At 32.0% G+C, this 23939-nt stretch overlaps 7 protein-coding genes across 11 annotated transcripts; 5 read left to right on the top strand and 2 right to left on the bottom strand.

The window, feature by feature from the left end:
* On the top strand, positions 1-1810 carry LOC123014042 (UDP-glycosyltransferase UGT5-like). The gene is made up of 4 exons (XM_044412902.1): positions 1-254; positions 305-1102; positions 1157-1376; positions 1438-1810. Exons 1-4 carry the CDS (start codon positions 11-13, stop codon positions 1730-1732), a joined length of 1557 nt encoding a protein of 518 aa, XP_044268837.1. The 5' UTR covers positions 1-10; the 3' UTR covers positions 1733-1810.
* Positions 1811-2642: 832 nt separating this feature from the next.
* LOC123014375 (UDP-glycosyltransferase UGT5-like) lies at positions 2643-4445 on the top strand. The gene is made up of 4 exons (XM_044413454.1): positions 2643-2886; positions 2947-3744; positions 3791-4010; positions 4058-4445. Exons 1-4 carry the CDS (start codon positions 2643-2645, stop codon positions 4347-4349), a joined length of 1554 nt encoding a protein of 517 aa, XP_044269389.1. The 3' UTR covers positions 4350-4445.
* A 2623-nt stretch (positions 4446-7068) lies between these two features.
* LOC123013410 (UDP-glycosyltransferase UGT5-like) lies at positions 7069-8822 on the top strand. The gene is made up of 4 exons (XM_044411909.1): positions 7069-7333; positions 7385-8182; positions 8240-8459; positions 8510-8822. Exons 1-4 carry the CDS (start codon positions 7093-7095, stop codon positions 8796-8798), a joined length of 1548 nt encoding a protein of 515 aa, XP_044267844.1. The 5' UTR covers positions 7069-7092; the 3' UTR covers positions 8799-8822.
* Positions 8823-8932: 110 nt separating this feature from the next.
* On the top strand, positions 8933-10682 carry LOC123015711 (UDP-glycosyltransferase UGT5-like). The gene is made up of 4 exons (XM_044415594.1): positions 8933-9215; positions 9262-10059; positions 10105-10324; positions 10374-10682. Exons 1-4 carry the CDS (start codon positions 8978-8980, stop codon positions 10666-10668), a joined length of 1551 nt encoding a protein of 516 aa, XP_044271529.1. The 5' UTR covers positions 8933-8977; the 3' UTR covers positions 10669-10682.
* Positions 10683-10815: 133 nt separating this feature from the next.
* On the top strand, positions 10816-14903 carry LOC123015709 (UDP-glycosyltransferase UGT5-like). 3 transcript variants are annotated; one of them, XM_044415591.1, is made up of 6 exons: positions 10826-11071; positions 11131-11934; positions 12780-13030; positions 13078-13872; positions 13927-14146; positions 14606-14903. In XM_044415591.1, the coding sequence occupies exons 2-6, from the start codon at positions 11909-11911 to the stop codon at positions 14901-14903; spliced, it is 1590 nt and encodes a 529-aa protein (XP_044271526.1). In that variant the 5' UTR covers positions 10826-11071; positions 11131-11908. The 3 variants fall into 3 exon arrangements, with proteins under 3 accessions (XP_044271528.1, XP_044271526.1, XP_044271527.1); XM_044415593.1 differs by lacking the exons at positions 13927-14146; positions 14606-14903 and having other exon boundaries at positions 10816-11071; positions 13078-13184; positions 13234-13370; XM_044415592.1 differs by lacking the exons at positions 10826-11071; positions 11131-11934; positions 12780-13030 and having other exon boundaries at positions 13077-13184; positions 13234-13872.
* Positions 14904-15053: 150 nt separating this feature from the next.
* Positions 15054-19142, bottom strand: LOC123015708 (UDP-glycosyltransferase UGT5-like). Of its 3 annotated transcripts, XM_044415588.1 has the most exons (6): positions 18886-19133; positions 18023-18826; positions 16927-17177; positions 16085-16879; positions 15811-16030; positions 15054-15351 (listed from the first exon to the last, which is right to left on the bottom strand). In XM_044415588.1, exons 2-6 carry the CDS (start codon positions 18046-18048, stop codon positions 15054-15056), a joined length of 1590 nt encoding a protein of 529 aa, XP_044271523.1. In that variant the 5' UTR covers positions 18049-18826; positions 18886-19133. The 3 variants fall into 3 exon arrangements, with proteins under 3 accessions (XP_044271523.1, XP_044271524.1, XP_044271525.1); XM_044415590.1 differs by lacking the exons at positions 15054-15351; positions 15811-16030 and having other exon boundaries at positions 16587-16723; positions 16773-16879; positions 18886-19142; XM_044415589.1 differs by lacking the exons at positions 16927-17177; positions 18023-18826; positions 18886-19133 and having other exon boundaries at positions 16085-16723; positions 16773-16880.
* Positions 19143-19274: 132 nt separating this feature from the next.
* On the bottom strand, positions 19275-22888 carry LOC123010926. Its single transcript, XM_044408120.1, has 8 exons — positions 22624-22888; positions 21775-22572; positions 21498-21717; positions 21167-21447; positions 20742-20987; positions 19898-20695; positions 19633-19852; positions 19275-19583 (listed from the first exon to the last, which is right to left on the bottom strand). Exons 1-8 carry the CDS (start codon positions 22862-22864, stop codon positions 19289-19291), a joined length of 3099 nt encoding a protein of 1032 aa, XP_044264055.1. The 5' UTR covers positions 22865-22888; the 3' UTR covers positions 19275-19288.
* Positions 22889-23939: the final 1051 nt, after the last annotated feature.

Here is a 23939-nt window from a genome sequence, read left to right as displayed (position 1 = left end):
GATAGCAACAATGAAAAATTATGTTGTGTTTGTATTTGTATTGGCTATTATTTTTATAAATGAGACCCAAACTTCCGAAATTTTGGTTGTTGCCCCTATGCCCTCTTACAGCCATTTTTCAATACCTTTCAAACTTTCAAAAGAATTAGCAAAGCGGGGACACAAAGTGACTTGCATTAATCCATACCCACAGAAAGCACCGATCAAAAACTATGTTGATATCTCAGTTACAGAAAATATCGAAGTGATGGAAGGTGAGTACTCTAATTTGTATATTTCACTTAAACTATGTAGTTTTTTACAGAAATTAGGAAACAGTTATTTGATATGAATAAATTTGGCGTTATCGAAAACCTGACGTTTATTTTTGATATGATTAAACTTCTTGTAGACAGAACTATGACTAATAAAAATGTCCAAGATTTGTTAAAATCTGACAAAAAATTTGATGTTGTAATAATTGAAGATTTTTTAAACGAAGCTATGTTTGGATTAGGTTATCATTATAAAGCTCCAGTGATCCTCATTTCTGCAACTACGACAAGCGATATGAGTAATTACATTTTTGCAAATCCAGCCCCCGCGTCTTATGTTCCTGGCATGGGAGGAACTCTAACAAAATGTATGAATTTCTGGCAAAGAATTGAAAATGTGTTAACAAAAAGCGTTTTCTATGGATTACTACACTTATATCACCTTCCACAGCAAAGGGAACTGTTTCATAAATACATATCCAACGACACGGATTTGGATAGTATTATTTACAACACGAGCTTGATGTTGACTAATTCACACGTCAGTGTTTCGGATGCTGTTCCTCATGTACCAAGTATTATTGAAATTGGAGGATTTCATGTAAATCCCCCGAAAAAATTACCTGAAGACTTACAAAAATTCCTCGACAATGCCACTGAGGGTTTCATTTTATTTTCAATGGGTTCTAATTTGAAAAGTGATGATTTAAAACCGGAAGTGCGAGATGGAATATTAAAAGCTTTTTCGAAAATTAAAGAAAAAGTGTTATGGAAATTTGAAAATGATTTACCAAACCTTCCAAGCAATGTTAAAATCATGAAGTGGATACCACAACAAGACGTTTTAGGTTAGTTTGTTTATAAAATCAGGAGAGAAAAAAATACTTAATTAAATTTTTTAGCACACCCAAATATTCGAGCCTTTATTAGCCATGGTGGATTCCTAAGTACTGTTGAAGCCGTCTATCATGGAGTCCCCATAGTTGGTATTCCTGTTTTCGGGGATCAAAAATATAACATTGCAACGGCTGAGCAGGATGGATATGCTATAGGAATTCAGTTGAACGATTTGTCAGAAGAAACATTAACTCGTGCTTTGAATGAAGTACTAATAAATCAAAAGTAAACATTACGAGTACACTTTTTACATATTTCTATACATCTAATTATTATTTGTTTACAGATACAGAAATGTCGTAAAACAAAGATCAACATTAATGCACGACCGGCCAATGACACCTGTCGAAACTGCCATATACTGGGTGGAGCATGTAATTCGTCACAAAGGTGCCCCTCATTTAAAATCTAGCGGAGTTGATTTGAAGTGGTACCAAAGGGAAATGATTGATGTTGTGGTTTTCCTAATTTTGGTCGTATCTCTCATACTTATAACAATTTTAGTCATTGTCAAAAAGTTATTACAATTTGTGTTTAGTAAAAGCAAGAAGAATGTTAGCAACAAGAAGAAAAGTCAATAGCATAGATAAAAAATTTAAAAAATGTAAAATTTAAATTTTTTTGCATGTTTTAAAAAATAAATATTTTTAATATAGGTATTTGCTGTACTTATATCACTATCACTAAACGTTACAAACCATGTAACAGCGCATCTTTCAAAAGTCTAAAAAAATTAGTAATGAGTTAAGCGTTTTTTAAAAAGATTAAATAATTTTGGGGAAAGTCATGACAAAGCAAATTATGAACCGTTTGATAACGGAGCCAAAAATTTGTTATTTTATAAAAATACTTACGATTCGAAATCTATAGTACGAGTATGTCCCCGGATTATCTTTACAAGAGAAAAAAAATATCTTTGATTTTATGCCAAAACTGCAAAGTAAAAACATTTTTTGCTTCACCTGTTTTAATTTCAAATCTGCATCTTCTATAATAGCAAAGATATGAATTTTTTTAGATTTCGATAAAATGTCTACTTTTGTCTATAAGTCGAAAACAAAAGACAAAAGCGGAATGCGTTTTTAACCAATATTATTTTCGCAAAAAATGAGCCCCAGAATGTTTCACTCGTTTTTGGCTAAACCTCTTAGTTTCGAAGATTCCCTATTCGGACATTCAAACTGCAGCACCCTGTACATACAAAAAACATCTGATATTGAATTACTAGACCATGTTATGAAAAGCGGTAAAATAGTTTTGAGTGGAATTAAATAAACAAGTATTAAAATAAATTTAGTTTTACAATTAATTTATGCAAGAAAAATGTGACCTAGAAATCAAACATAATATTTCACAATCTGTATTAAAATTATGAAATAAGTTACAACATTACATGCATGTTTTAATCAAGTGTTCCCATCTAATCAATCCATTAATTTGTTGTACAAAGTTAGTGATAAAAATGTATTCTCAGTCTATTTTTCCAGCGCAATGAAGCATTTTCTCGCATGTCCAGTCATTTTTGTAGCTTTATTATTATGTAAAATTCAATGTTCTAAAATACTAATGGTATATCAAATGCCTGCGCACAGCCATTATTCGTTAGGATTACGAATTGCAAAAGAATTGGCTGAAAGAGGACATCAAGTAACTGTAATTAATCCATACCCTCAAAAAACACCAATTAAAAATTTTAGAGATGTGTCAGTTGAGGAACATATAGAATTCATTGAAGGTTAGTTACTTTGCAAAAAAAATTAACATTTGGCACAACAGTTAATTATCAATTTTTTAGAGTTCAAGAGAAGTCTATTTTCGAGAAACTCGATGAGTCTTTATGAAAATATAAATTTTCTGATACGACTTGGCGCCGAGTTAACTAATCAAACACTTGGACATAAAAACGTCAAAAAATTGCTACGTTCTGGTGAAACTTTTGATATTCTAATTGCAGAATATTTTTTTAACGATGCTATTATCGGTCTGGGCTATTATTTCAAAATTCCGATCGTTCTAACAGCCCCTAATGCTATCAGCGGCGTTAACAATAATCTCTTCGCTAACCCGACTCCGGCTTCGTATGTGCCTCACGTCTTAAGCCAATATAACAAACATATGAATTTCTGGAAAAGACTTCACAACTGCTATATCGTGAATTTAAGTAATTTGATGAAAGAATTTATTTTAATGCCTCGCCATCGGAAAATTTTTAAACAACACATATCTCAAGATGTTGAATTAGATGAAACGCTGAATAACGTGAGTTTAGTACTTACAAATTCTCACGTTAGCGTCACTGATGCTGTTCCTCATCAACCAAACATGATCGAAATTGGAGGATATCACATATATCCACCTAAAAAACTACCGGAAGATTTACAAAAATTTCTTGATAATGCTAAAGAAGGTGCAATCTTGTTTTCGATGGGTTCAAATCTGAAAAGCCAGGATTTGAAACCAGAAATGAAGGCCGGAATTCTGGCAGCTTTTTCAAAAATTAAGCAAAAAGTTTTGTGGAAATTTGAAGTCGAATTTAAGGATGTTCCAGATAATGTTAAAATTGTGAATTGGGTGCCGCAGCAAGACGTTCTTGGTAATGACACAATATTAAAAAATGTGTATTTTGCAATGTTTTGTAGCACATCCAAACATTATCGCATTTATTTCTCATGGGGGTCTACTTAGCACCATCGAGACGGTTTACCATGGAGTTCCAATAATTGGTATTCCTGTTTTTGGTGACCAACAAAGTAATATTGCAACTGCGGTAGCTAACGGTTACGCTATCAGCATCAATTTGTTCGAACTAAACGAAGTTAAATTATCATGGGCTTTGAACGAAATATTTAAAAACCCAATGTAAGTATTTAAAAAATTGAAACAACATTGGTAAAAAAATATTTCAGGTATAGAGAAAATGCCAAACAACGCTCAAAACTAATGCAAGATCAGCCCTTAAAACCCATTGATGTTGCTATTTATTGGGTGGAACACGTAATAAGACACCAAGGAGCCCCTCATTTACGTTCCGCTGCCCTTGATTTGTCATGGTACCAAAGGGAGATGGTAGATATTTTTGGTTTTCTTGGTCTTATTGTAGTAGCAATATGTACAATTATTTATTTAATTTTCCAGTCAGTATTTAGGGTATGTTTTAATACAAAAATTAAGATAAGCAGTGGGAAGAAAAATAAGTAATGTGTTTGAAATTAGTGCAGATCCTCATAAATTTAATTTATGTAATTTAATATTAAGTTACCTCAAAATTAAATAAAATTGGAGTCAATTCTTAGCAAGTAAGGACAAAGTTTTTTATTTTTTGTACTCGTAAATATATTTATTTTTTATAATTATAGTGTTATTATAAGCGTATCCATAGGCACGTAATATAGTTCATATGTATAACACAGCTTGGAATTAAATTAAAACGTCAACTTAATCAATACCAAAAATCGAAAATATTTAGTAGTCGTACATAAGGCATAGTATATTTTACTTGCATAAATTGGCTATCATTCACTCGTTTTTTAAACTTCACTTTTATGAATAATAGCCATCATTATATGCTTCTTGAATAATATACTATTGCAAAAGTGAGTTCTCTTAACGAAAAATTATACTTTTTTAATACCATTTTGTTACTTATTACTATCGTTTCTTTACAGTTTATTACAAATACGAGCTTGCGATGTGCTACAATTTATTTCTTACCTTGACAGTTATTATTATTATTTGTCTCAATGTTGGTCCTTAGGGTAGCACTACGCAAAAACATATCGTTTACCACACGTTTAGAAAGTCATTTATTTTGTGATGGGCTAAAAAGCCCTTGATGTTCTTTTTAAAGACTTAAAGTCTTTGATATTGTAAAGAGACCAAACCTATGAAGTTAAATTGCGGTCAATAACACATACTCTTCGGAATTCATAACGTAAACACAATTAGAGCAGGCGACGAGTTTTTCGCGGAAGACTTAAAATCTTAAGTGCGTTTTATGATTCTTATGATTCACTAAATATTCGCGCTAGACTGTCCTTGCCCTGTGCACTGGAAAGAACCTATCGCAAGAGATGACGTGTTATTCGCCCTATAAAAAGGAAGCGCGAATATCGCTAGGAGATCAGTCAAAAATCAGTCGTCTAGTCGAATCAGACTAGTTGTGTCAATTGAAGAAGAAGCTGCCAAAACATCTTGTGCCACCATCTGAGGCCAGAAGCTATCAGCCCAAAGCAGCCTGATTGTTCTATTGCATAGTCATGAGCTGTAAGTTTGGATTTATTTTTCCTATGACTGTTCACGTTGCTCCGACTTACCATGCCGTACCATATTATGATTTTGTTGTGGATTTTCGAACGAAGCCGTTATCAAAATTTCTAAATTATTTAAGTAATGTTTTGCTAAACTAAAGCGTCTGGGCCAGGATGAACTTGAAAAGTAACCGTGTTGAAAGATGGATAGTTTCATGAGTCGACGACAGAGATTTGGTCTCTGGTTACAATTCACACAAACCCCAAGTTAGGTTTAAGATATTAGTTTCATTTAACGTTTATTTCTTATCAGAGTGTTAAGTTGACATGTGAAAACCAGAGATGTCATACGATGCATAGATAAGCAATTACAATGTTTTTCTAAATTAAATAATAAATACATTTTGGTTGTTTTTCCTAATTTCGTTAAAGTCCATAGTTTGTGCAATTTCYGTTYAAATGTAATAATGTYACTTAAAACATTAATGCCTTTGTTGTTAGAAAATAGTTTCAGTTTTGTATTATGACTTTGATAAGGTCTAAAATAGGAATATCCCCTATTTTAGACAATTGTTTCCGCATTTATTTACCCTTTTTGTATTATTCACTTATATCGTATTAACCATTTTTATTTTATTCCAAATACATTAATTTAATAATTAAATGCATTTTTAATTGACTGCACCTTACTCTCCTGAAACCGATTGATCTCACGGGTTGGCTGAGGTCCTACGTTCAAAGAAATTTAATCGCTTTGTTTGGTGGGCCACCGCTCGCCCAAAATAAAGGTAGGTTCAAAAAGTTGTAAAAAACTCAATAACCCGCCACAATTTTAATCATTTGTTAATCACATTGTGAATTCATAAAAAAAATATTACTTTCTGAGCTACGTAGTAGTATAAACATTTTGACAAATCTAAAATTTTGTCATTGAAACTAAAGCTTCTAAAATGTCCTTCAAATAATTACGAGTCAATGTCGTAGAGTAGAAAACTTTACTTCAAAATAATGAACTTAAATTTTGTGGACAGAAATCACATTTGATTCGAAAAAATTTTAATTGACATTGTCATTCTTGATGAAAATCTAATTTACACTAGCCTTGATGAAAATCTAATTTACACTTTTAAAATAGTATACCAAAAGCGAATGTCTTAGCTTTGAAAGGCCGCAACTGTACAAATATCTATTGAACAATTTTTTTTCATTCAACATCTGTTTTTTGAGGATTTACCATAGGAATTTTAAACATTTAAAACAACTGTTTGCCCTCTGTAAACCAAAACTCACTCTGCTAAAACAACGTAAGTTTTCGTGCAGTTTATCCACTGTTACCTATGTACTACTTGTTAAATAAAAAATTAAATTCATAGTTTGTTTTACTGAAAGAAATTAATTGCTACATTATCAAAAGTATAAATGCAAGCCGAAATTTTATTTGTTTTTTTTTATTAAAAGTATTCTAACATGTCTAACAAGATTAAGCATTTTAGTAGGTAGTGATAGATACATTATTACTACATATCCTCAAAAATTATCAAAGTGCGTTTCTTACGACAGATATTCAATTTTTCATTGTGTCATCTCATGCTAATATACAAATAAGATAATCACTCTAAACTATATATAATTACTGTAATTGGCGTCTTACTATAGTTATCACAGCCAGTATTGAAGCTACAGTTCATGATACAATGACGCGTTGGTTGTCCTCTCTGTTCTTGTTTACAATTTTAACATGGAACATAGAATCTGCAAAAATTTTAGTGATTTTTCCAATGCCTGCACACAGCCATTTTTCTTTGGGTTTTCGCCTATCAAAAGAACTAGCCGATCGAGGACATCAAATGACTGTGATTAATCCCTACCCTCAAAAAACACCCATCAAAAACTATAAAGATATTTCGGTTGAAGAAAACGTGGAATTTATCGAAGGTAAGTTTTTTGCATTTAAAAATATTTCCCTATAAATTAAATCAATTCTAGAATTAAAGAAACAATTGTTTAAATTTAACACACTGGGACCTTATGATAACATAAATGCCGTCTATGACATGGGTGTTGATTTGACTGAAAATACCTTACAAAATAAACGTGTTCAAGATCTCTTAAAATCAGGAGAAACTTTTGATCTTGTCATAATGGAACATTTTTTGAACGACGCTGAAGTCGGAATAGCCCACCATTTCAAAGCCCCTTTTATTTTAATCTCTCCATTTGGAATTAGTAGAATAAATAACCATATTTTAGCAAATCCATTACCTTCCTCTTATGTCCCAAATCTTTTGGGTACATTTTCCAAACACATGAATTTCTGGGAACGACTTCAAAATTTCTTATTAAACATTTTGACTGATCTAGTCAGAGAATTAAGCTTCATGCCCCGACAACGCAAAATGTTCAAAAAATACATAAAAACTGATTTAGAACTGGATAATGTTTTATACAATGCCAGTTTGATGATGACCAATTCACATGTTAGCGTAAACGATGCTGTTCCACATGTTCCTGGCGTGATTGAAATTGGCGGATTTCATGTAAATCCCATAAAAAAATTACCTGAGGATTTGCAAAAATTTTTGGACGAGTCGAAGGAAGGCGTCGTCTTGTTTTCCATGGGTTCTAATTTGAAGAGTAAGGACTTACAACCGAAAGTGCGTGACGCTATTTTAAGAGCTTTTTCAAAAATTAAACAAAAAGTTTTGTGGAAGTTTGAAACGGACTTACCCAATGCCCCTAAGAATGTAAAAATTATGAAATGGTTGCCACAGCAAGATATTTTAGGTACCTATTTACGATTTATACTGAGACCTAATTCTAAAACTAAAAATTTTGTTTAAGCCCATCCAAATGTTGTCGCATTTATAACACATGGAGGTTTGTTGAGTACTATCGAAACGGTCACTCGAGGAGTCCCAATAATCGGTATTCCTGTTTTCGGTGACCAGAAAGCCAACATTGCTGCTGCAGTAACTCAAGGTTATGGTGTTAGTGTTCCCTTGCCAGAATTATCCGAAGAAAAATTATCTTGGGCTTTGAATGAAATTTTAAACAATCCTAAGTAAGTTAAATTTGAACTATTTATCCAAAAATTACGAAAATGCATTTCAGGTACCGCCAAAATGTGAAACAGCGATCGAAATTAATAAATGATCAACCTTTAAAACCCATTGATGCAGCTGTTTATTGGGTCGAACACGTGATTCGACATGGAGGTGCTACACACCTCAGATCTGCAGCACTTGACCTCAAATGGTACCAACGCGAAATGGTTGATATATTTCTCTTCTTGGCATTTGTCATAATTGTAACACTCGTTGTAGTATGTAAAATTATCAAATTTTGTGTTGGTTTGTGTTGCAAACAACCAAAAGTGAGTAAAGCTAAAAAACGCAATTAAATAAATGTTTTTACAAAAAGATGAGTCAGTTCTTTTCTCACTCTCTACCTTTATTCCCAATCATTTATCTCTGATAAACTAGCCTAAAATTAGAGATAATAACACTACATCGTCAAGGTTATCTGTCTAGTCTAGTACATCGTTGTCATGGCCATTGTAAAATTTCAACTTGATTCGCAATGACGCGTTTTTTAGCAGCTATATTTTTATTTGCAATAATATGGAGTGCCCAAAGTGCAAAAATTTTGGTAAATTTTCCAATGCCAGCTTACAGCCATTTTTCTTTAGGCTTTCGGTTAGCTAAAGAATTGGCTGATCGTGGCCACCAGGTCACTGTCATAAATCCGTACCCACAGAAAACTCCAATTAAAAATTATAAGGACATATCCGTAGAGGAACATGTAGAATTTATTGAAGGTTAGTGCCAAATTTTAGCAATAAATCATTAATTTTCTATTTCTAGAATTGAAGAAAAATTTATTTGGAATGAACAATATGGGATTTGTGTCCAATATAAATTTTCTACTAATGATGTGTTCAAACTTAACTGAACGAACATTTATTAACAAAAATGTCCAACAACTTTTAAATTCTGAGGAAATTTTTGATTTGGTCATCACAGAACATTTCTTAAACGAAGCTCATTTTGGCTTAGCTCATCATTTTAAAGCACCTCTTGTTGTGGTATCTCCTGGAGCTGCTAATTCCTTAACTAATCATCTAACTGCTAATCCATCCCCTTCCTCTTATGTCCCCAATATTATGACTGGCTTTACCAGTCATATGAATTTCTGGCAACGTACCACGAATTTTCTCGCAAACATCGTATATGACGGCATGAGAGAAGTTATTATGATGCCAATACAGAGAAAACTTTTCAAAAAATATATAAAATCCGACTTAGAACTGGACGACGTTTTGTTTAATGCAAGCATTGTTTTAACTAATTCTCACATTAGCGTGCAAGACGCTGTTCCTCACGTACCAAACATGATTGAAATTGGAGGTTTTCATGTAAAACCCCCGAAAAAATTACCGGATGATTTGCAAAAATTTCTCGATGATTCCAAGGAAGGCGTTATCTTATTCTCGATGGGTTCAAACTTGAAAAGCAAGGACTTGAAACCTGAGGTTAGAGAAGGAATTTTGGAAGCATTCTCAAAGATTAAGCAAAAGGTTTTATGGAAGTTTGAAACCGAATTAGAGGGTGCTCCCAAAAATGTGAAAATAATGAAATGGTTGCCACAACAAGATATTTTAGGTAAAGTAATTTTCTAAATAACAATTGGTTTATTTTTTCTTGTAGCACATCCAAATATTGTCATGTTTATTTCACATGGAGGTTTATTGAGTACTATTGAAGCTGTCTACCATGGTGTTCCAATAGTAGGTATTCCCGTGTTTGGGGATCAGGAAGCTAACATCGCTGCTGCTGCAAGTAAAGGTTATGCTGTTCGTGTCCCCTTAAAAGAACTATCCGAAGAGAAACTTTCATGGGCCTTGAATGAAATACTCAATAATCCAAAGTATTTTTCTAATTTTTAAAAAGAAAACTAAATTAAAATTTGATTTTAGATACCGAGAAAATATCAAACAACGTTCAAAATTAATGCAAGATCAACCATTAAAACCTCTTGATTCTGCCATTTACTGGATAGAACATGTCATACGTCATAAGGGTGCCCCACATCTTAGGTCTGCAGGTCTTGATCTCAAGTGGTACGAAAGGGAAATGATCGATATTATCCTCTTTTTAACTCTAGTCACAATACTGTTGTTTATAGTTTTTTATATAATCATTAAAAAAATTATTAGATCGTGTTGCAGAAAGAAACAGGTCAAAGTGTCTAGAACAAAAAAAAATAAATAAACGATTACACTTTTTGTGTCTCCATTTTCTAACAATAAAAATGCATAGCAATCAGTAATCATTAAAACAATTATAAAAACTGTAAAAATGCTAAGGTTATCAATTAACTACTTCGGTTAAGGACTTTACGACGATACAAGACATGATCTTTAGTTATTTGTACATATTTGAATAATGAAGTTTTATTTAATATTATGTTGCATACTATGGGGGTCAAAAAGTTACAAACTTTTATTCATGTGCCCCATGCCATCTCCCAGTCATTTCTTCTTAATTTTACGTTTGGCCTAAGAATTTGCAAACTGAAGACACCAAGTCACTGTTATTAGTCCTTTTCCTCAGAAAACACCAATTGAAAATTAACGAGATATCCCAATTTTGAAAGTAATAGATTTGTTTGAAGGTATGTCAAAATAAATTATAGTATAAAACAAATTATAGTTTTCCATTAATTTATTTTAGAAATAAAAAAAGTTTGTTTCATATTGTTGACAGAGACCCTCTTGACAATTTAAATCATATTTATAATGCAGATCTTGGAGCCACAACACAAATTCTCGAAAATAAAAACATACAAAATTTGATTAATTCGAATAAGACTCTTGATGCTTTTATCATTGAGCAGATTACATCAAAGGCTTTGTTAGAAATCAGTCACCGATTTGGTGCTCCTATAATACTAATGTCGGGTTTTGGTACCACAAGTTTGCTCAATTATTTTGTTGCAAACCCTGAGCCTTCATCCTATGTGTGGAATGTCGTAATGAAGCCGTCAACAACGTATAAAAAATTTTGGGACAGATTACTAAATTTTGTCTTAAGCAACTAAATATGTTGATTTTATGAGAGAGCAATATTTCCTGCCTAAACATAGAAAACTTTTCAAAAAATATTTCAATTCAGATGTTGATGAATTGGATGAAATAATATATAATGTTAGTTTAATTTTGGGGAATTTAGATGTTAATTTATACAAAGCTGTGCTCCAAGTACCCAATATTATCAATATTGGAGGATTTCATGTGGGTTAATTGAAAAAACTACCAACGATTTGCAAAGTTTCCTCGACAATTCAAAAAACGGAGTAATACTCTCTTTGGGATCCAATTTGAAAGTTCAGATTTAAAACCTGAAATAAGAGACGCTTTTTTAAATGCTTTCTCTAACATTAAGCAAAACGTGTTATGGAAATTTGAGAATAAACAGTTAGAGAAACAGTTAGAAATGTGAAAATTATGGAATGGTTGCCGCAACAGGAAGTTTTAGGTAATATTACTAATATGAAAAAAATCTAAAAAAACATGCTATAACAACAAATTATTTTAACTCACCCAAACGTCAAAGCATTTATAACTCACGGTGCAATGTTAAGTATTGTCGAAACTGTTTAATTTGGAGTCCCCATGATTGGGATTCCTATTTTTGGTGACCAAAAAAGCAACCTAGCCACTGTTGCAAAGAGGGGTTACTGTATCAATTTACCATTTACCGAGCTTACAGAAGAAAAACTTTCCAATGCCTTGAATGAAATTTTGAATAACCCTAAGTACCTATTTGTTAAAAATTTCGAACAACAATAATAACAACTTTGTTACAGGTATTGAAAACATGCACAAAAATTATCTCAAATTATGCATGATAGACCAGTAAAAGCACTCGATGAAGCTGTTTTTTGGATTGAATATGAAATAAGGCATAAAGGGGCTCTACATCTTAGAATTGATGCTCTTAATTTAAAGTGGTATCAAAGAGAAATGGTCGATATTATTGGGTTTTTGATCGGACTTTTTTTGCTTTTCCTTGCTTCACTGTTATTTATTTCGAAAACAATGTTGAGCTGGATGTTTTGTACAAGATCACCAATTAAACAAAAATTAAATTAAAATGAGTCTATAATGTAGTAAAATGTGTTTTAAATAAATAACAAAACTTTGTTTTATTTAAAAATATTACATAAAAAATTTCTCAATGTTAATTCTTTTGCAGCTTAAACACACGTAAAATGTGTAACATGATAAGTTATCACTTGAATTCTTGATTACATTTGTTTATTCCCACTTAAGAGTTGAGATTCCAAATTAACGTATAATCTAACGTTAGTTTATTTTTAGACTGTTGGTGACCATGATGTTACTCTCATTATTATTATTTCTAAGTGTTTTACACAACAATGTCAGAAGTTCAAAAATTTTAGTAATTTCTTCAATGCCTGCTCATAGTCACTACACTTTGGCATTCCGTTTAGCTAAAGAACTAGCCGATAGGGAACACCACGTGACTTTCATGAATCCTTATCCTCAAAAAACAGTGATAAAAAACCTCAGAGAAGTTTCACTTGAAGATACAGTTCCATGGGTCAACGGTAAAATTTTGAATAAAATATATCCATTATTTTAGTTGTGTTTTCAGAATTTAAGAAAACCCTATTTATTAGTCCTAAAACCTTATTTTCAAACATACAAGAAAGCTGTGTCTTGGGAGGAGGAACAACTGAATACGCACTAAACAACACAAACGTACAGAAATTATTAACTTTAGAAAAAATGTTCGATGTTGTCATTTTAGAACATTTTCTAAATGAAGCTTTGTTGGGGATTGCACATTATTTTAACAGCCCTGCAATTTTACTAGAACCTATACCAACGAGTAAAAAGACAAACTACTTATTTGCAAACCCTAGTCCATCCTCTTATGTACCCGATCTTTTAGGAACCTTTACAAAGCATATGAATTTTTGGCAACGACTTCAAAATTTTATTTCAAATAATTTCGACGATGTTTTAAGAGAATTTGTATACCTACCAGTGCAAAGAAAATTGTTTAACAAATATTTTAAAACTGACATTCACCTTGACGATTTATTATATAATATTAGTTTGATCTTAACAACATCACACCCAAGTATCAATGATGCGATACCACACACCCCAAATACTGTCGAAATTGGAGGCTATCACATCTTTCTTCCTAAAACACTTCCTCAGGATTTACAAAATTATCTGGATAATGCCTCTGAGGGTGTCATTTTGTTTTCAATAGGATCTAACTTGAAAAGCAAAGACTTGACCTTGAAAGTGAGAAAAGCAATCCTTAACTCATTTTCAAAAATTAACCAAAAGGTTTTGTGGAAATTTGAAACTGATCTACCAGAAGCACCGAAAAATGTTAAGATTATGAACTGGTTGCCCCAACAAGATATCATTGGTGAGACAAAAAATATCGAATTCAACGGTAAATTTTATTTTAATTCTTTTGAAGGGCATCCAAATATTCGAGCTTTTATCACTCATGGAGGTCTACTAAGCACAACAGAAGCGGTTTATTACGGAGTTCCGATAATCGGAATTCCAGTTTTTGGTGATCAAAAAAGCAACATTGCGGCAGCTGTAAGCAATGGCTATGCAATTGAAGTGCCTTTAGCGAAACTGACAGAGGAAATGTTGTCGGAAGCATTAAACGAGATATTGAATATCCCAAAGTAAGTCTTTTGATAATTTTTTAGTATATTTTCTGATATCTATCATTATGACCAGTTTAAATTTCCCGTATTAAGGGCCAGTTTCATAATCAAATTCAAAGAAGCATTAAATTAAATGTTCTTTAGAATGTGTCGATTACTACGGACTTGGCAAAAATTTCACATTCTAAAGCAACATTAACTTCAAAGTCTATTATGAAGCTGGCCCTAAGACAACAAAAAACTGTAAAACTTGTGTTGTCTCCAATTTTTTTTACAGTAATAATTGCATCAGAAATGTTACTAAATTCAGAAATAAACAGCAAATGTATCGCCAGAGCTATTAGTCATGGTTACGCCGTTAAAATCTCTCTATAAGAAAGAACACAAATTATATTCCATGAAACTTTACGAGAAATAATAATAAGAACTCGTCAAATTTTGCTAAGAGTTTTTTGATAATATTTGTTTTTGTTACAGATACAAAGAAAATGTACAGAAGCGATCTAAACTGATGCATGACCAGCCTCTGAAACCTATTGATTTAGCTATTTATTGGATAGAGTACGTGATTAGACATAAAGGCGCTCCACATTTGAGATCAGCAGGACTTGATTTGAAATGGTACCAGAGAGAAATGATTGATGTTATTGCGTTTCTTATTGCTTGTGTAGCAGCAATATTGACAGTAGTCTACATAACTATTAAAAAAGTAATATGTAAGAGAAAATCAGTCAAAAAAACAAACAAACTTAAAAAAAATAAACTGACATTTTAACACGTTTTATGTCTTAATAAGTAATAAGTAACACCTTTAATATGTATATATTATATATTATATATTATATATTATATAATATATAATATATAATATATAATATATACATATTAAAGGTGTTACTTATTACTTATTAAGACATAAAACGTGTTAAAATGTCAGTTTATTTTTTTTAAGTTTGTTTGTTTTTTTGACTGATTTTCTCTTACATATTACTTTTTTAATAGTTATGTAGACTACTGTCAATATTGCTGCTACACAAGCAATAAGAAACGCAATAACATCAATCATTTCTCTCTGGTACCATTTCAAATCAAGTCCTGCTGATCTCAAATGTGGAGCGCCTTTATGTCTAATCACGTACTCTATCCAATAAATAGCTAAATCAATAGGTTTCAGAGGCTGGTCATGCATCAGTTTAGATCGCTTCTGTACATTTTCTTTGTATCTGTAACAAAAACAAATATTATCAAAAAACTCTTAGCAAAATTTGACGAGTTCTTATTATTATTTCTCGTAAAGTTTCATGGAATATAATTTGTGTTCTTTCTTATAGAGAGATTTTAACGGCGTAACCATGACTAATAGCTCTGGCGATACATTTGCTGTTTATTTCTGAATTTAGTAACATTTCTGATGCAATTATTACTGTAAAAAAAATTGGAGACAACACAAGTTTTACAGTTTTTTGTTGTCTTAGGGCCAGCTTCATAATAGACTTTGAAGTTAATGTTGCTTTAGAATGTGAAATTTTTGCCAAGTCCGTAGTAATCGACACATTCTAAAGAACATTTAATTTAATGCTTCTTTGAATTTGATTATGAAACTGGCCCTTAATACGGGAAATTTAAACTGGTCATAATGATAGATATCAGAAAATATACTAAAAAATTATCAAAAGACTTACTTTGGGATATTCAATATCTCGTTTAATGCTTCCGACAACATTTCCTCTGTCAGTTTCGCTAAAGGCACTTCAATTGCATAGCCATTGCTTACAGCTGCCGCAATGTTGCTTTTTTGATCACCAAAAACTGGAATTCCGATTATCGGAACTCCGTAATAAACCGCTTCTGTTGTGCTTAGTAGACCTCCATGAGTGATAAAAGCTCGAATATTTGGATGCCCTTCAAAAGAATTAAAATAAAATTTACCGTTGAATTCGATATTTTTTGTCTCACCAATGATATCTTGTTGGGGCAACCAGTTCATAATCTTAACATTTTTCGGTGCTTCTGGTAGATCAGTTTCAAATTTCCACAAAACCTTTTGGTTAATTTTTGAAAATGAGTTAAGGATTGCTTTTCTCACTTTCAAGGTCAAGTCTTTGCTTTTCAAGTTAGATCCTATTGAAAACAAAATGACACCCTCAGAGGCATTATCCAGATAATTTTGTAAATCCTGAGGAAGTGTTTTAGGAAGAAAGATGTGATAGCCTCCAATTTCGACAGTATTTGGGGTGTGTGGTATCGCATCATTGATACTTGGGTGTGATGTTGTTAAGATCAAACTAATATTATATAATAAATCGTCAAGGTGAATGTCAGTTTTAAAATATTTGTTAAACAATTTTCTTTGCACTGGTAGGTATACAAATTCTCTTAAAACATCGTCGAAATTATTTGAAATAAAATTTTGAAGTCGTTGCCAAAAATTCATATGCTTTGTAAAGGTTCCTAAAAGATCGGGTACATAAGAGGATGGACTAGGGTTTGCAAATAAGTAGTTTGTCTTTTTACTCGTTGGTATAGGTTCTAGTAAAATTGCAGGGCTGTTAAAATAATGTGCAATCCCCAACAAAGCTTCATTTAGAAAATGTTCTAAAATGACAACATCGAACATTTTTTCTAAAGTTAATAATTTCTGTACGTTTGTGTTGTTTAGTGCGTATTCAGTTGTTCCTCCTCCCAAGACACAGCTTTCTTGTATGTTTGAAAATAAGGTTTTAGGACTAATAAATAGGGTTTTCTTAAATTCTGAAAACACAACTAAAATAATGGATATATTTTATTCAAAATTTTACCGTTGACCCATGGAACTGTATCTTCAAGTGAAACTTCTCTGAGGTTTTTTATCACTGTTTTTTGAGGATAAGGATTCATGAAAGTCACGTGGTGTTCCCTATCGGCTAGTTCTTTAGCTAAACGGAATGCCAAAGTGTAGTGACTATGAGCAGGCATTGAAGAAATTACTAAAATTTTTGAACTTCTGACATTGTTGTGTAAAACACTTAGAAATAATAATAATGAGAGTAACATCATGGTCACCAACAGTCTAAAAATAAACTAACGTTAGATTATACGTTAATTTGGAATCTCAACTCTTAAGTGGGAATAAACAAATGTAATCAAGAATTCAAGTGATAACTTATCATGTTACACATTTTACGTGTGTTTAAGCTGCAAAAGAATTAACATTGAGAAATTTTTTATGTAATATTTTTAAATAAAACAAAGTTTTGTTATTTATTTAAAACACATTTTACTACATTATAGACTCATTTTAATTTAATTTTTGTTTAATTGGTGATCTTGTACAAAACATCCAGCTCAACATTGTTTTCGAAATAAATAACAGTGAAGCAAGGAAAAGCAAAAAAAGTCCGATCAAAAACCCAATAATATCGACCATTTCTCTTTGATACCACTTTAAATTAAGAGCATCAATTCTAAGATGTAGAGCCCCTTTATGCCTTATTTCATATTCAATCCAAAAAACAGCTTCATCGAGTGCTTTTACTGGTCTATCATGCATAATTTGAGATAATTTTTGTGCATGTTTTCAATACCTGTAACAAAGTTGTTATTATTGTTGTTCGAAATTTTTAACAAATAGGTACTTAGGGTTATTCAAAATTTCATTCAAGGCATTGGAAAGTTTTTCTTCTGTAAGCTCGGTAAATGGTAAATTGATACAGTAACCCCTCTTTGCAACAGTGGCTAGGTTGCTTTTTTGGTCACCAAAAATAGGAATCCCAATCATGGGGACTCCAAATTAAACAGTTTCGACAATACTTAACATTGCACCGTGAGTTATAAATGCTTTGACGTTTGGGTGAGTTAAAATAATTTGTTGTTATAGCATGTTTTTTTAGATTTTTTTCATATTAGTAATATTACCTAAAACTTCCTGTTGCGGCAACCATTCCATAATTTTCACATTTCTAACTGTTTCTCTAACTGTTTATTCTCAAATTTCCATAACACGTTTTGCTTAATGTTAGAGAAAGCATTTAAAAAAGCGTCTCTTATTTCAGGTTTTAAATCTGAACTTTCAAATTGGATCCCAAAGAGAGTATTACTCCGTTTTTTGAATTGTCGAGGAAACTTTGCAAATCGTTGGTAGTTTTTTCAATTAACCCACATGAAATCCTCCAATATTGATAATATTGGGTACTTGGAGCACAGCTTTGTATAAATTAACATCTAAATTCCCCAAAATTAAACTAACATTATATATTATTTCATCCAATTCATCAACATCTGAATTGAAATATTTTTTGAAAAGTTTTCTATGTTTAGGCAGGAAATATTGCTCTCTCATAAAATCAACATATTTAGTTGCTTAAGACAAAATTTAGTAATCTGTCCCAAAATTTTTTATACGTTGTTGACGGCTTCATTACGACATTCCACACATAGGATGAAGGCTCAGGGTTTGCAACAAAATAATTGAGCAAACTTGTGGTACCAAAACCCGACATTAGTATTATAGGAGCACCAAATCGGTGACTGATTTCTAACAAAGCCTTTGATGTAATCTGCTCAATGATAAAAGCATCAAGAGTCTTATTCGAATTAATCAAATTTTGTATGTTTTTATTTTCGAGAATTTGTGTTGTGGCTCCAAGATCTGCATTATAAATATGATTTAAATTGTCAAGAGGGTCTCTGTCAACAATATGAAACAAACTTTTTTTATTTCTAAAATAAATTAATGGAAAACTATAATTTGTTTTATACTATAATTTATTTTGACATACCTTCAAACAAATCTATTACTTTCAAAATTGGGATATCTCGTTAATTTTCAATTGGTGTTTTCTGAGGAAAAGGACTAATAACAGTGACTTGGTGTCTTCAGTTTGCAAATTCTTAGGCCAAACGTAAAATTAAGAAGAAATGACTGGGAGATGGCATGGGGCACATGAATAAAAGTTTGTAACTTTTTGACCCCCATAGTATGCAACATAATATTAAATAAAACTTCATTATTCAAATATGTACAAATAACTAAAGATCATGTCTTGTATCGTCGTAAAGTCCTTAACCGAAGTAGTTAATTGATAACCTTAGCATTTTTACAGTTTTTATAATTGTTTTAATGATTACTGATTGCTATGCATTTTTATTGTTAGAAAATGGAGACACAAAAAGTGTAATCGTTTATTTATTTTTTTTTGTTCTAGACACTTTGACCTGTTTCTTTCTGCAACACGATCTAATAATTTTTTTAATGATTATATAAAAAACTATAAACAACAGTATTGTGACTAGAGTTAAAAAGAGGATAATATCGATCATTTCCCTTTCGTACCACTTGAGATCAAGACCTGCAGACCTAAGATGTGGGGCACCCTTATGACGTATGACATGTTCTATCCAGTAAATGGCAGAATCAAGAGGTTTTAATGGTTGATCTTGCATTAATTTTGAACGTTGTTTGATATTTTCTCGGTATCTAAAATCAAATTTTAATTTAGTTTTCTTTTTAAAAATTAGAAAAATACTTTGGATTATTGAGTATTTCATTCAAGGCCCATGAAAGTTTCTCTTCGGATAGTTCTTTTAAGGGGACACGAACAGCATAACCTTTACTTGCAGCAGCAGCGATGTTAGCTTCCTGATCCCCAAACACGGGAATACCTACTATTGGAACACCATGGTAGACAGCTTCAATAGTACTCAATAAACCTCCATGTGAAATAAACATGACAATATTTGGATGTGCTACAAGAAAAAATAAACCAATTGTTATTTAGAAAATTACTTTACCTAAAATATCTTGTTGTGGCAACCATTTCATTATTTTCACATTTTTGGGAGCACCCTCTAATTCGGTTTCAAACTTCCATAAAACCTTTTGCTTAATCTTTGAGAATGCTTCCAAAATTCCTTCTCTAACCTCAGGTTTCAAGTCCTTGCTTTTCAAGTTTGAACCCATCGAGAATAAGATAACGCCTTCCTTGGAATCATCGAGAAATTTTTGCAAATCATCCGGTAATTTTTTCGGGGGTTTTACATGAAAACCTCCAATTTCAATCATGTTTGGTACGTGAGGAACAGCGTCTTGCACGCTAATGTGAGAATTAGTTAAAACAATGCTTGCATTAAACAAAACGTCGTCCAGTTCTAAGTCGGATTTTATATATTTTTTGAAAAGTTTTCTCTGTATTGGCATCATAATAACTTCTCTCATGCCGTCATATACGATGTTTGCGAGAAAATTCGTGGTACGTTGCCAGAAATTCATATGACTGGTAAAGCCAGTCATAATATTGGGGACATAAGAGGAAGGGGATGGATTAGCAGTTAGATGATTAGTTAAGGAATTAGCAGCTCCAGGAGATACCACAACAAGAGGTGCTTTAAAATGATGAGCTAAGCCAAAATGAGCTTCGTTTAAGAAATGTTCTGTGATGACCAAATCAAAAATTTCCTCAGAATTTAAAAGTTGTTGGACATTTTTGTTAATAAATGTTCGTTCAGTTAAGTTTGAACACATCATTAGTAGAAAATTTATATTGGACACAAATCCCATATTGTTCATTCCAAATAAATTTTTCTTCAATTCTAGAAATAGAAAATTAATGATTTATTGCTAAAATTTGGCACTAACCTTCAATAAATTCTACATGTTCCTCTACGGATATGTCCTTATAATTTTTAATTGGAGTTTTCTGTGGGTACGGATTTATGACAGTGACCTGGTGGCCACGATCAGCCAATTCTTTAGCTAACCGAAAGCCTAAAGAAAAATGGCTGTAAGCTGGCATTGGAAAATTTACCAAAATTTTTGCACTTTGGGCACTCCATATTATTGCAAATAAAAATATAGCTGCTAAAAAACGCGTCATTGCGAATCAAGTTGAAATTTTACAATGGCCATGACAACGATGTACTAGACTAGACAGATAACCTTGACGATGTAGTGTTATTATCTCTAATTTTAGGCTAGTTTATCAGAGATAAATGATTGGGAATAAAGGTAGAGAGTGAGAAAAGAACTGACTCATCTTTTTGTAAAAACATTTATTTAATTGCGTTTTTTAGCTTTACTCACTTTTGGTTGTTTGCAACACAAACCAACACAAAATTTGATAATTTTACATACTACAACGAGTGTTACAATTATGACAAATGCCAAGAAGAGAAATATATCAACCATTTCGCGTTGGTACCATTTGAGGTCAAGTGCTGCAGATCTGAGGTGTGTAGCACCTCCATGTCGAATCACGTGTTCGACCCAATAAACAGCTGCATCAATGGGTTTTAAAGGTTGATCATTTATTAATTTCGATCGCTGTTTCACATTTTGGCGGTACCTGAAATGCATTTTCGTAATTTTTGGATAAATAGTTCAAATTTAACTTACTTAGGATTGTTTAAAATTTCATTCAAAGCCCAAGATAATTTTTCTTCGGATAATTCTGGCAAGGGAACACTAACACCATAACCTTGAGTTACTGCAGCAGCAATGTTGGCTTTCTGGTCACCGAAAACAGGAATACCGATTATTGGGACTCCTCGAGTGACCGTTTCGATAGTACTCAACAAACCTCCATGTGTTATAAATGCGACAACATTTGGATGGGCTTAAACAAAATTTTTAGTTTTAGAATTAGGTCTCAGTATAAATCGTAAATAGGTACCTAAAATATCTTGCTGTGGCAACCATTTCATAATTTTTACATTCTTAGGGGCATTGGGTAAGTCCGTTTCAAACTTCCACAAAACTTTTTGTTTAATTTTTGAAAAAGCTCTTAAAATAGCGTCACGCACTTTCGGTTGTAAGTCCTTACTCTTCAAATTAGAACCCATGGAAAACAAGACGACGCCTTCCTTCGACTCGTCCAAAAATTTTTGCAAATCCTCAGGTAATTTTTTTATGGGATTTACATGAAATCCGCCAATTTCAATCACGCCAGGAACATGTGGAACAGCATCGTTTACGCTAACATGTGAATTGGTCATCATCAAACTGGCATTGTATAAAACATTATCCAGTTCTAAATCAGTTTTTATGTATTTTTTGAACATTTTGCGTTGTCGGGGCATGAAGCTTAATTCTCTGACTAGATCAGTCAAAATGTTTAATAAGAAATTTTGAAGTCGTTCCCAGAAATTCATGTGTTTGGAAAATGTACCCAAAAGATTTGGGACATAAGAGGAAGGTAATGGATTTGCTAAAATATGGTTATTTATTCTACTAATTCCAAATGGAGAGATTAAAATAAAAGGGGCTTTGAAATGGTGGGCTATTCCGACTTCAGCGTCGTTCAAAAAATGTTCCATTATGACAAGATCAAAAGTTTCTCCTGATTTTAAGAGATCTTGAACACGTTTATTTTGTAAGGTATTTTCAGTCAAATCAACACCCATGTCATAGACGGCATTTATGTTATCATAAGGTCCCAGTGTGTTAAATTTAAACAATTGTTTCTTTAATTCTAGAATTGATTTAATTTATAGGGAAATATTTTTAAATGCAAAAAACTTACCTTCGATAAATTCCACGTTTTCTTCAACCGAAATATCTTTATAGTTTTTGATGGGTGTTTTTTGAGGGTAGGGATTAATCACAGTCATTTGATGTCCTCGATCGGCTAGTTCTTTTGATAGGCGAAAACCCAAAGAAAAATGGCTGTGTGCAGGCATTGGAAAAATCACTAAAATTTTTGCAGATTCTATGTTCCATGTTAAAATTGTAAACAAGAACAGAGAGGACAACCAACGCGTCATTGTATCATGAACTGTAGCTTCAATACTGGCTGTGATAACTATAGTAAGACGCCAATTACAGTAATTATATATAGTTTAGAGTGATTATCTTATTTGTATATTAGCATGAGATGACACAATGAAAAATTGAATATCTGTCGTAAGAAACGCACTTTGATAATTTTTGAGGATATGTAGTAATAATGTATCTATCACTACCTACTAAAATGCTTAATCTTGTTAGACATGTTAGAATACTTTTAATAAAAAAAAACAAATAAAATTTCGGCTTGCATTTATACTTTTGATAATGTAGCAATTAATTTCTTTCAGTAAAACAAACTATGAATTTAATTTTTTATTTAACAAGTAGTACATAGGTAACAGTGGATAAACTGCACGAAAACTTACGTTGTTTTAGCAGAGTGAGTTTTGGTTTACAGAGGGCAAACAGTTGTTTTAAATGTTTAAAATTCCTATGGTAAATCCTCAAAAAACAGATGTTGAATGAAAAAAAATTGTTCAATAGATATTTGTACAGTTGCGGCCTTTCAAAGCTAAGACATTCGCTTTTGGTATACTATTTTAAAAGTGTAAATTAGATTTTCATCAAGGCTAGTGTAAATTAGATTTTCATCAAGAATGACAATGTCAATTAAAATTTTTTCGAATCAAATGTGATTTCTGTCCACAAAATTTAAGTTCATTATTTTGAAGTAAAGTTTTCTACTCTACGACATTGACTCGTAATTATTTGAAGGACATTTTAGAAGCTTTAGTTTCAATGACAAAATTTTAGATTTGTCAAAATGTTTATACTACTACGTAGCTCAGAAAGTAATATTTTTTTTATGAATTCACAATGTGATTAACAAATGATTAAAATTGTGGCGGGTTATTGAGTTTTTTACAACTTTTTGAACCTACCTTTATTTTGGGCGAGCGGTGGCCCACCAAACAAAGCGATTAAATTTCTTTGAACGTAGGACCTCAGCCAACCCGTGAGATCAATCGGTTTCAGGAGAGTAAGGTGCAGTCAATTAAAAATGCATTTAATTATTAAATTAATGTATTTGGAATAAAATAAAAATGGTTA

Source organism: Tribolium madens, unplaced genomic scaffold, assembly GCF_015345945.1.
Source record: "Tribolium madens isolate multiple individuals breed KSU strain unplaced genomic scaffold, Tmad_KSU_1.1 Scaffold_19;HRSCAF=116;Tcas5.2_LG9, whole genome shotgun sequence".
Taxonomy (NCBI): Eukaryota; Metazoa; Arthropoda; class Insecta; order Coleoptera; family Tenebrionidae; genus Tribolium; species Tribolium madens.
The sequence above is the reverse complement of the archived record's forward strand: the minus strand, read 5'-3'. Positions and strand labels throughout refer to the sequence as shown.

What these genes read in the sequence shown, in the direction of transcription:
- LOC123014042 (XM_044412902.1), top strand. Translation starts at nt 11, where the DNA reads ATGAAAAATTATGTTGTGTTTGTATTTGTATTGGCTATTATTTTTATA. An exon ending in AAATATCGAAGTGATGGAAG is followed by an intron (nt 255 to 304) that starts GTGAGTACTCTA and finishes AGTTTTTTACAG; the next exon opens with AAATTAGGAAACAGTTATTT. An exon ending in ACCACAACAAGACGTTTTAG is followed by an intron (nt 1,103 to 1,156) that starts GTTAGTTTGTTT and finishes TAAATTTTTTAG; the next exon opens with CACACCCAAATATTCGAGCC.
- LOC123014375 (XM_044413454.1), top strand. Translation starts at nt 2,643, where the DNA reads ATGAAGCATTTTCTCGCATGTCCAGTCATTTTTGTAGCTTTATTATTA. An exon ending in GCCGCAGCAAGACGTTCTTG is followed by an intron (nt 3,745 to 3,790) that starts GTAATGACACAA and finishes AATGTTTTGTAG; the next exon opens with CACATCCAAACATTATCGCA. An exon ending in GAAATATTTAAAAACCCAAT is followed by an intron (nt 4,011 to 4,057) that starts GTAAGTATTTAA and finishes AAAATATTTCAG; the next exon opens with GTATAGAGAAAATGCCAAAC.
- LOC123013410 (XM_044411909.1), top strand. Translation starts at nt 7,093, where the DNA reads ATGACGCGTTGGTTGTCCTCTCTGTTCTTGTTTACAATTTTAACATGG. An exon ending in AAACGTGGAATTTATCGAAG is followed by an intron (nt 7,334 to 7,384) that starts GTAAGTTTTTTG and finishes AATCAATTCTAG; the next exon opens with AATTAAAGAAACAATTGTTT. An exon ending in GAAATTTTAAACAATCCTAA is followed by an intron (nt 8,460 to 8,509) that starts GTAAGTTAAATT and finishes AATGCATTTCAG; the next exon opens with GTACCGCCAAAATGTGAAAC.
- LOC123015711 (XM_044415594.1), top strand. Translation starts at nt 8,978, where the DNA reads ATGACGCGTTTTTTAGCAGCTATATTTTTATTTGCAATAATATGGAGT. An exon ending in GCCACAACAAGATATTTTAG is followed by an intron (nt 10,060 to 10,104) that starts GTAAAGTAATTT and finishes TTTTTCTTGTAG; the next exon opens with CACATCCAAATATTGTCATG. An exon ending in GAAATACTCAATAATCCAAA is followed by an intron (nt 10,325 to 10,373) that starts GTATTTTTCTAA and finishes ATTTGATTTTAG; the next exon opens with ATACCGAGAAAATATCAAAC.
- LOC123015709 (XM_044415591.1), top strand. Translation starts at nt 11,909, where the DNA reads ATGGTTGCCGCAACAGGAAGTTTTAG. An exon ending in GCCCCAACAAGATATCATTG is followed by an intron (nt 13,873 to 13,926) that starts GTGAGACAAAAA and finishes ATTCTTTTGAAG; the next exon opens with GGCATCCAAATATTCGAGCT. An exon ending in GAGATATTGAATATCCCAAA is followed by an intron (nt 14,147 to 14,605) that starts GTAAGTCTTTTG and finishes TTTTTGTTACAG; the next exon opens with ATACAAAGAAAATGTACAGA.
- LOC123015708 (XM_044415588.1), bottom strand. Translation starts at nt 18,048, where the DNA reads ATGGTTGCCGCAACAGGAAGTTTTAG. An exon ending in TACAGTTCCATGGGTCAACG is followed by an intron (nt 16,880 to 16,926) that starts GTAAAATTTTGA and finishes TTGTGTTTTCAG; the next exon opens with AATTTAAGAAAACCCTATTT. An exon ending in GAGATATTGAATATCCCAAA is followed by an intron (nt 15,352 to 15,810) that starts GTAAGTCTTTTG and finishes TTTTTGTTACAG; the next exon opens with ATACAAAGAAAATGTACAGA.
- LOC123010926 (XM_044408120.1), bottom strand. Translation starts at nt 22,864, where the DNA reads ATGACGCGTTGGTTGTCCTCTCTGTTCTTGTTTACAATTTTAACATGG. An exon ending in GAAATTTTAAACAATCCTAA is followed by an intron (nt 21,448 to 21,497) that starts GTAAGTTAAATT and finishes AATGCATTTCAG; the next exon opens with GTACCGCCAAAATGTGAAAC. An exon ending in ACATGTAGAATTTATTGAAG is followed by an intron (nt 20,696 to 20,741) that starts GTTAGTGCCAAA and finishes TTCTATTTCTAG; the next exon opens with AATTGAAGAAAAATTTATTT.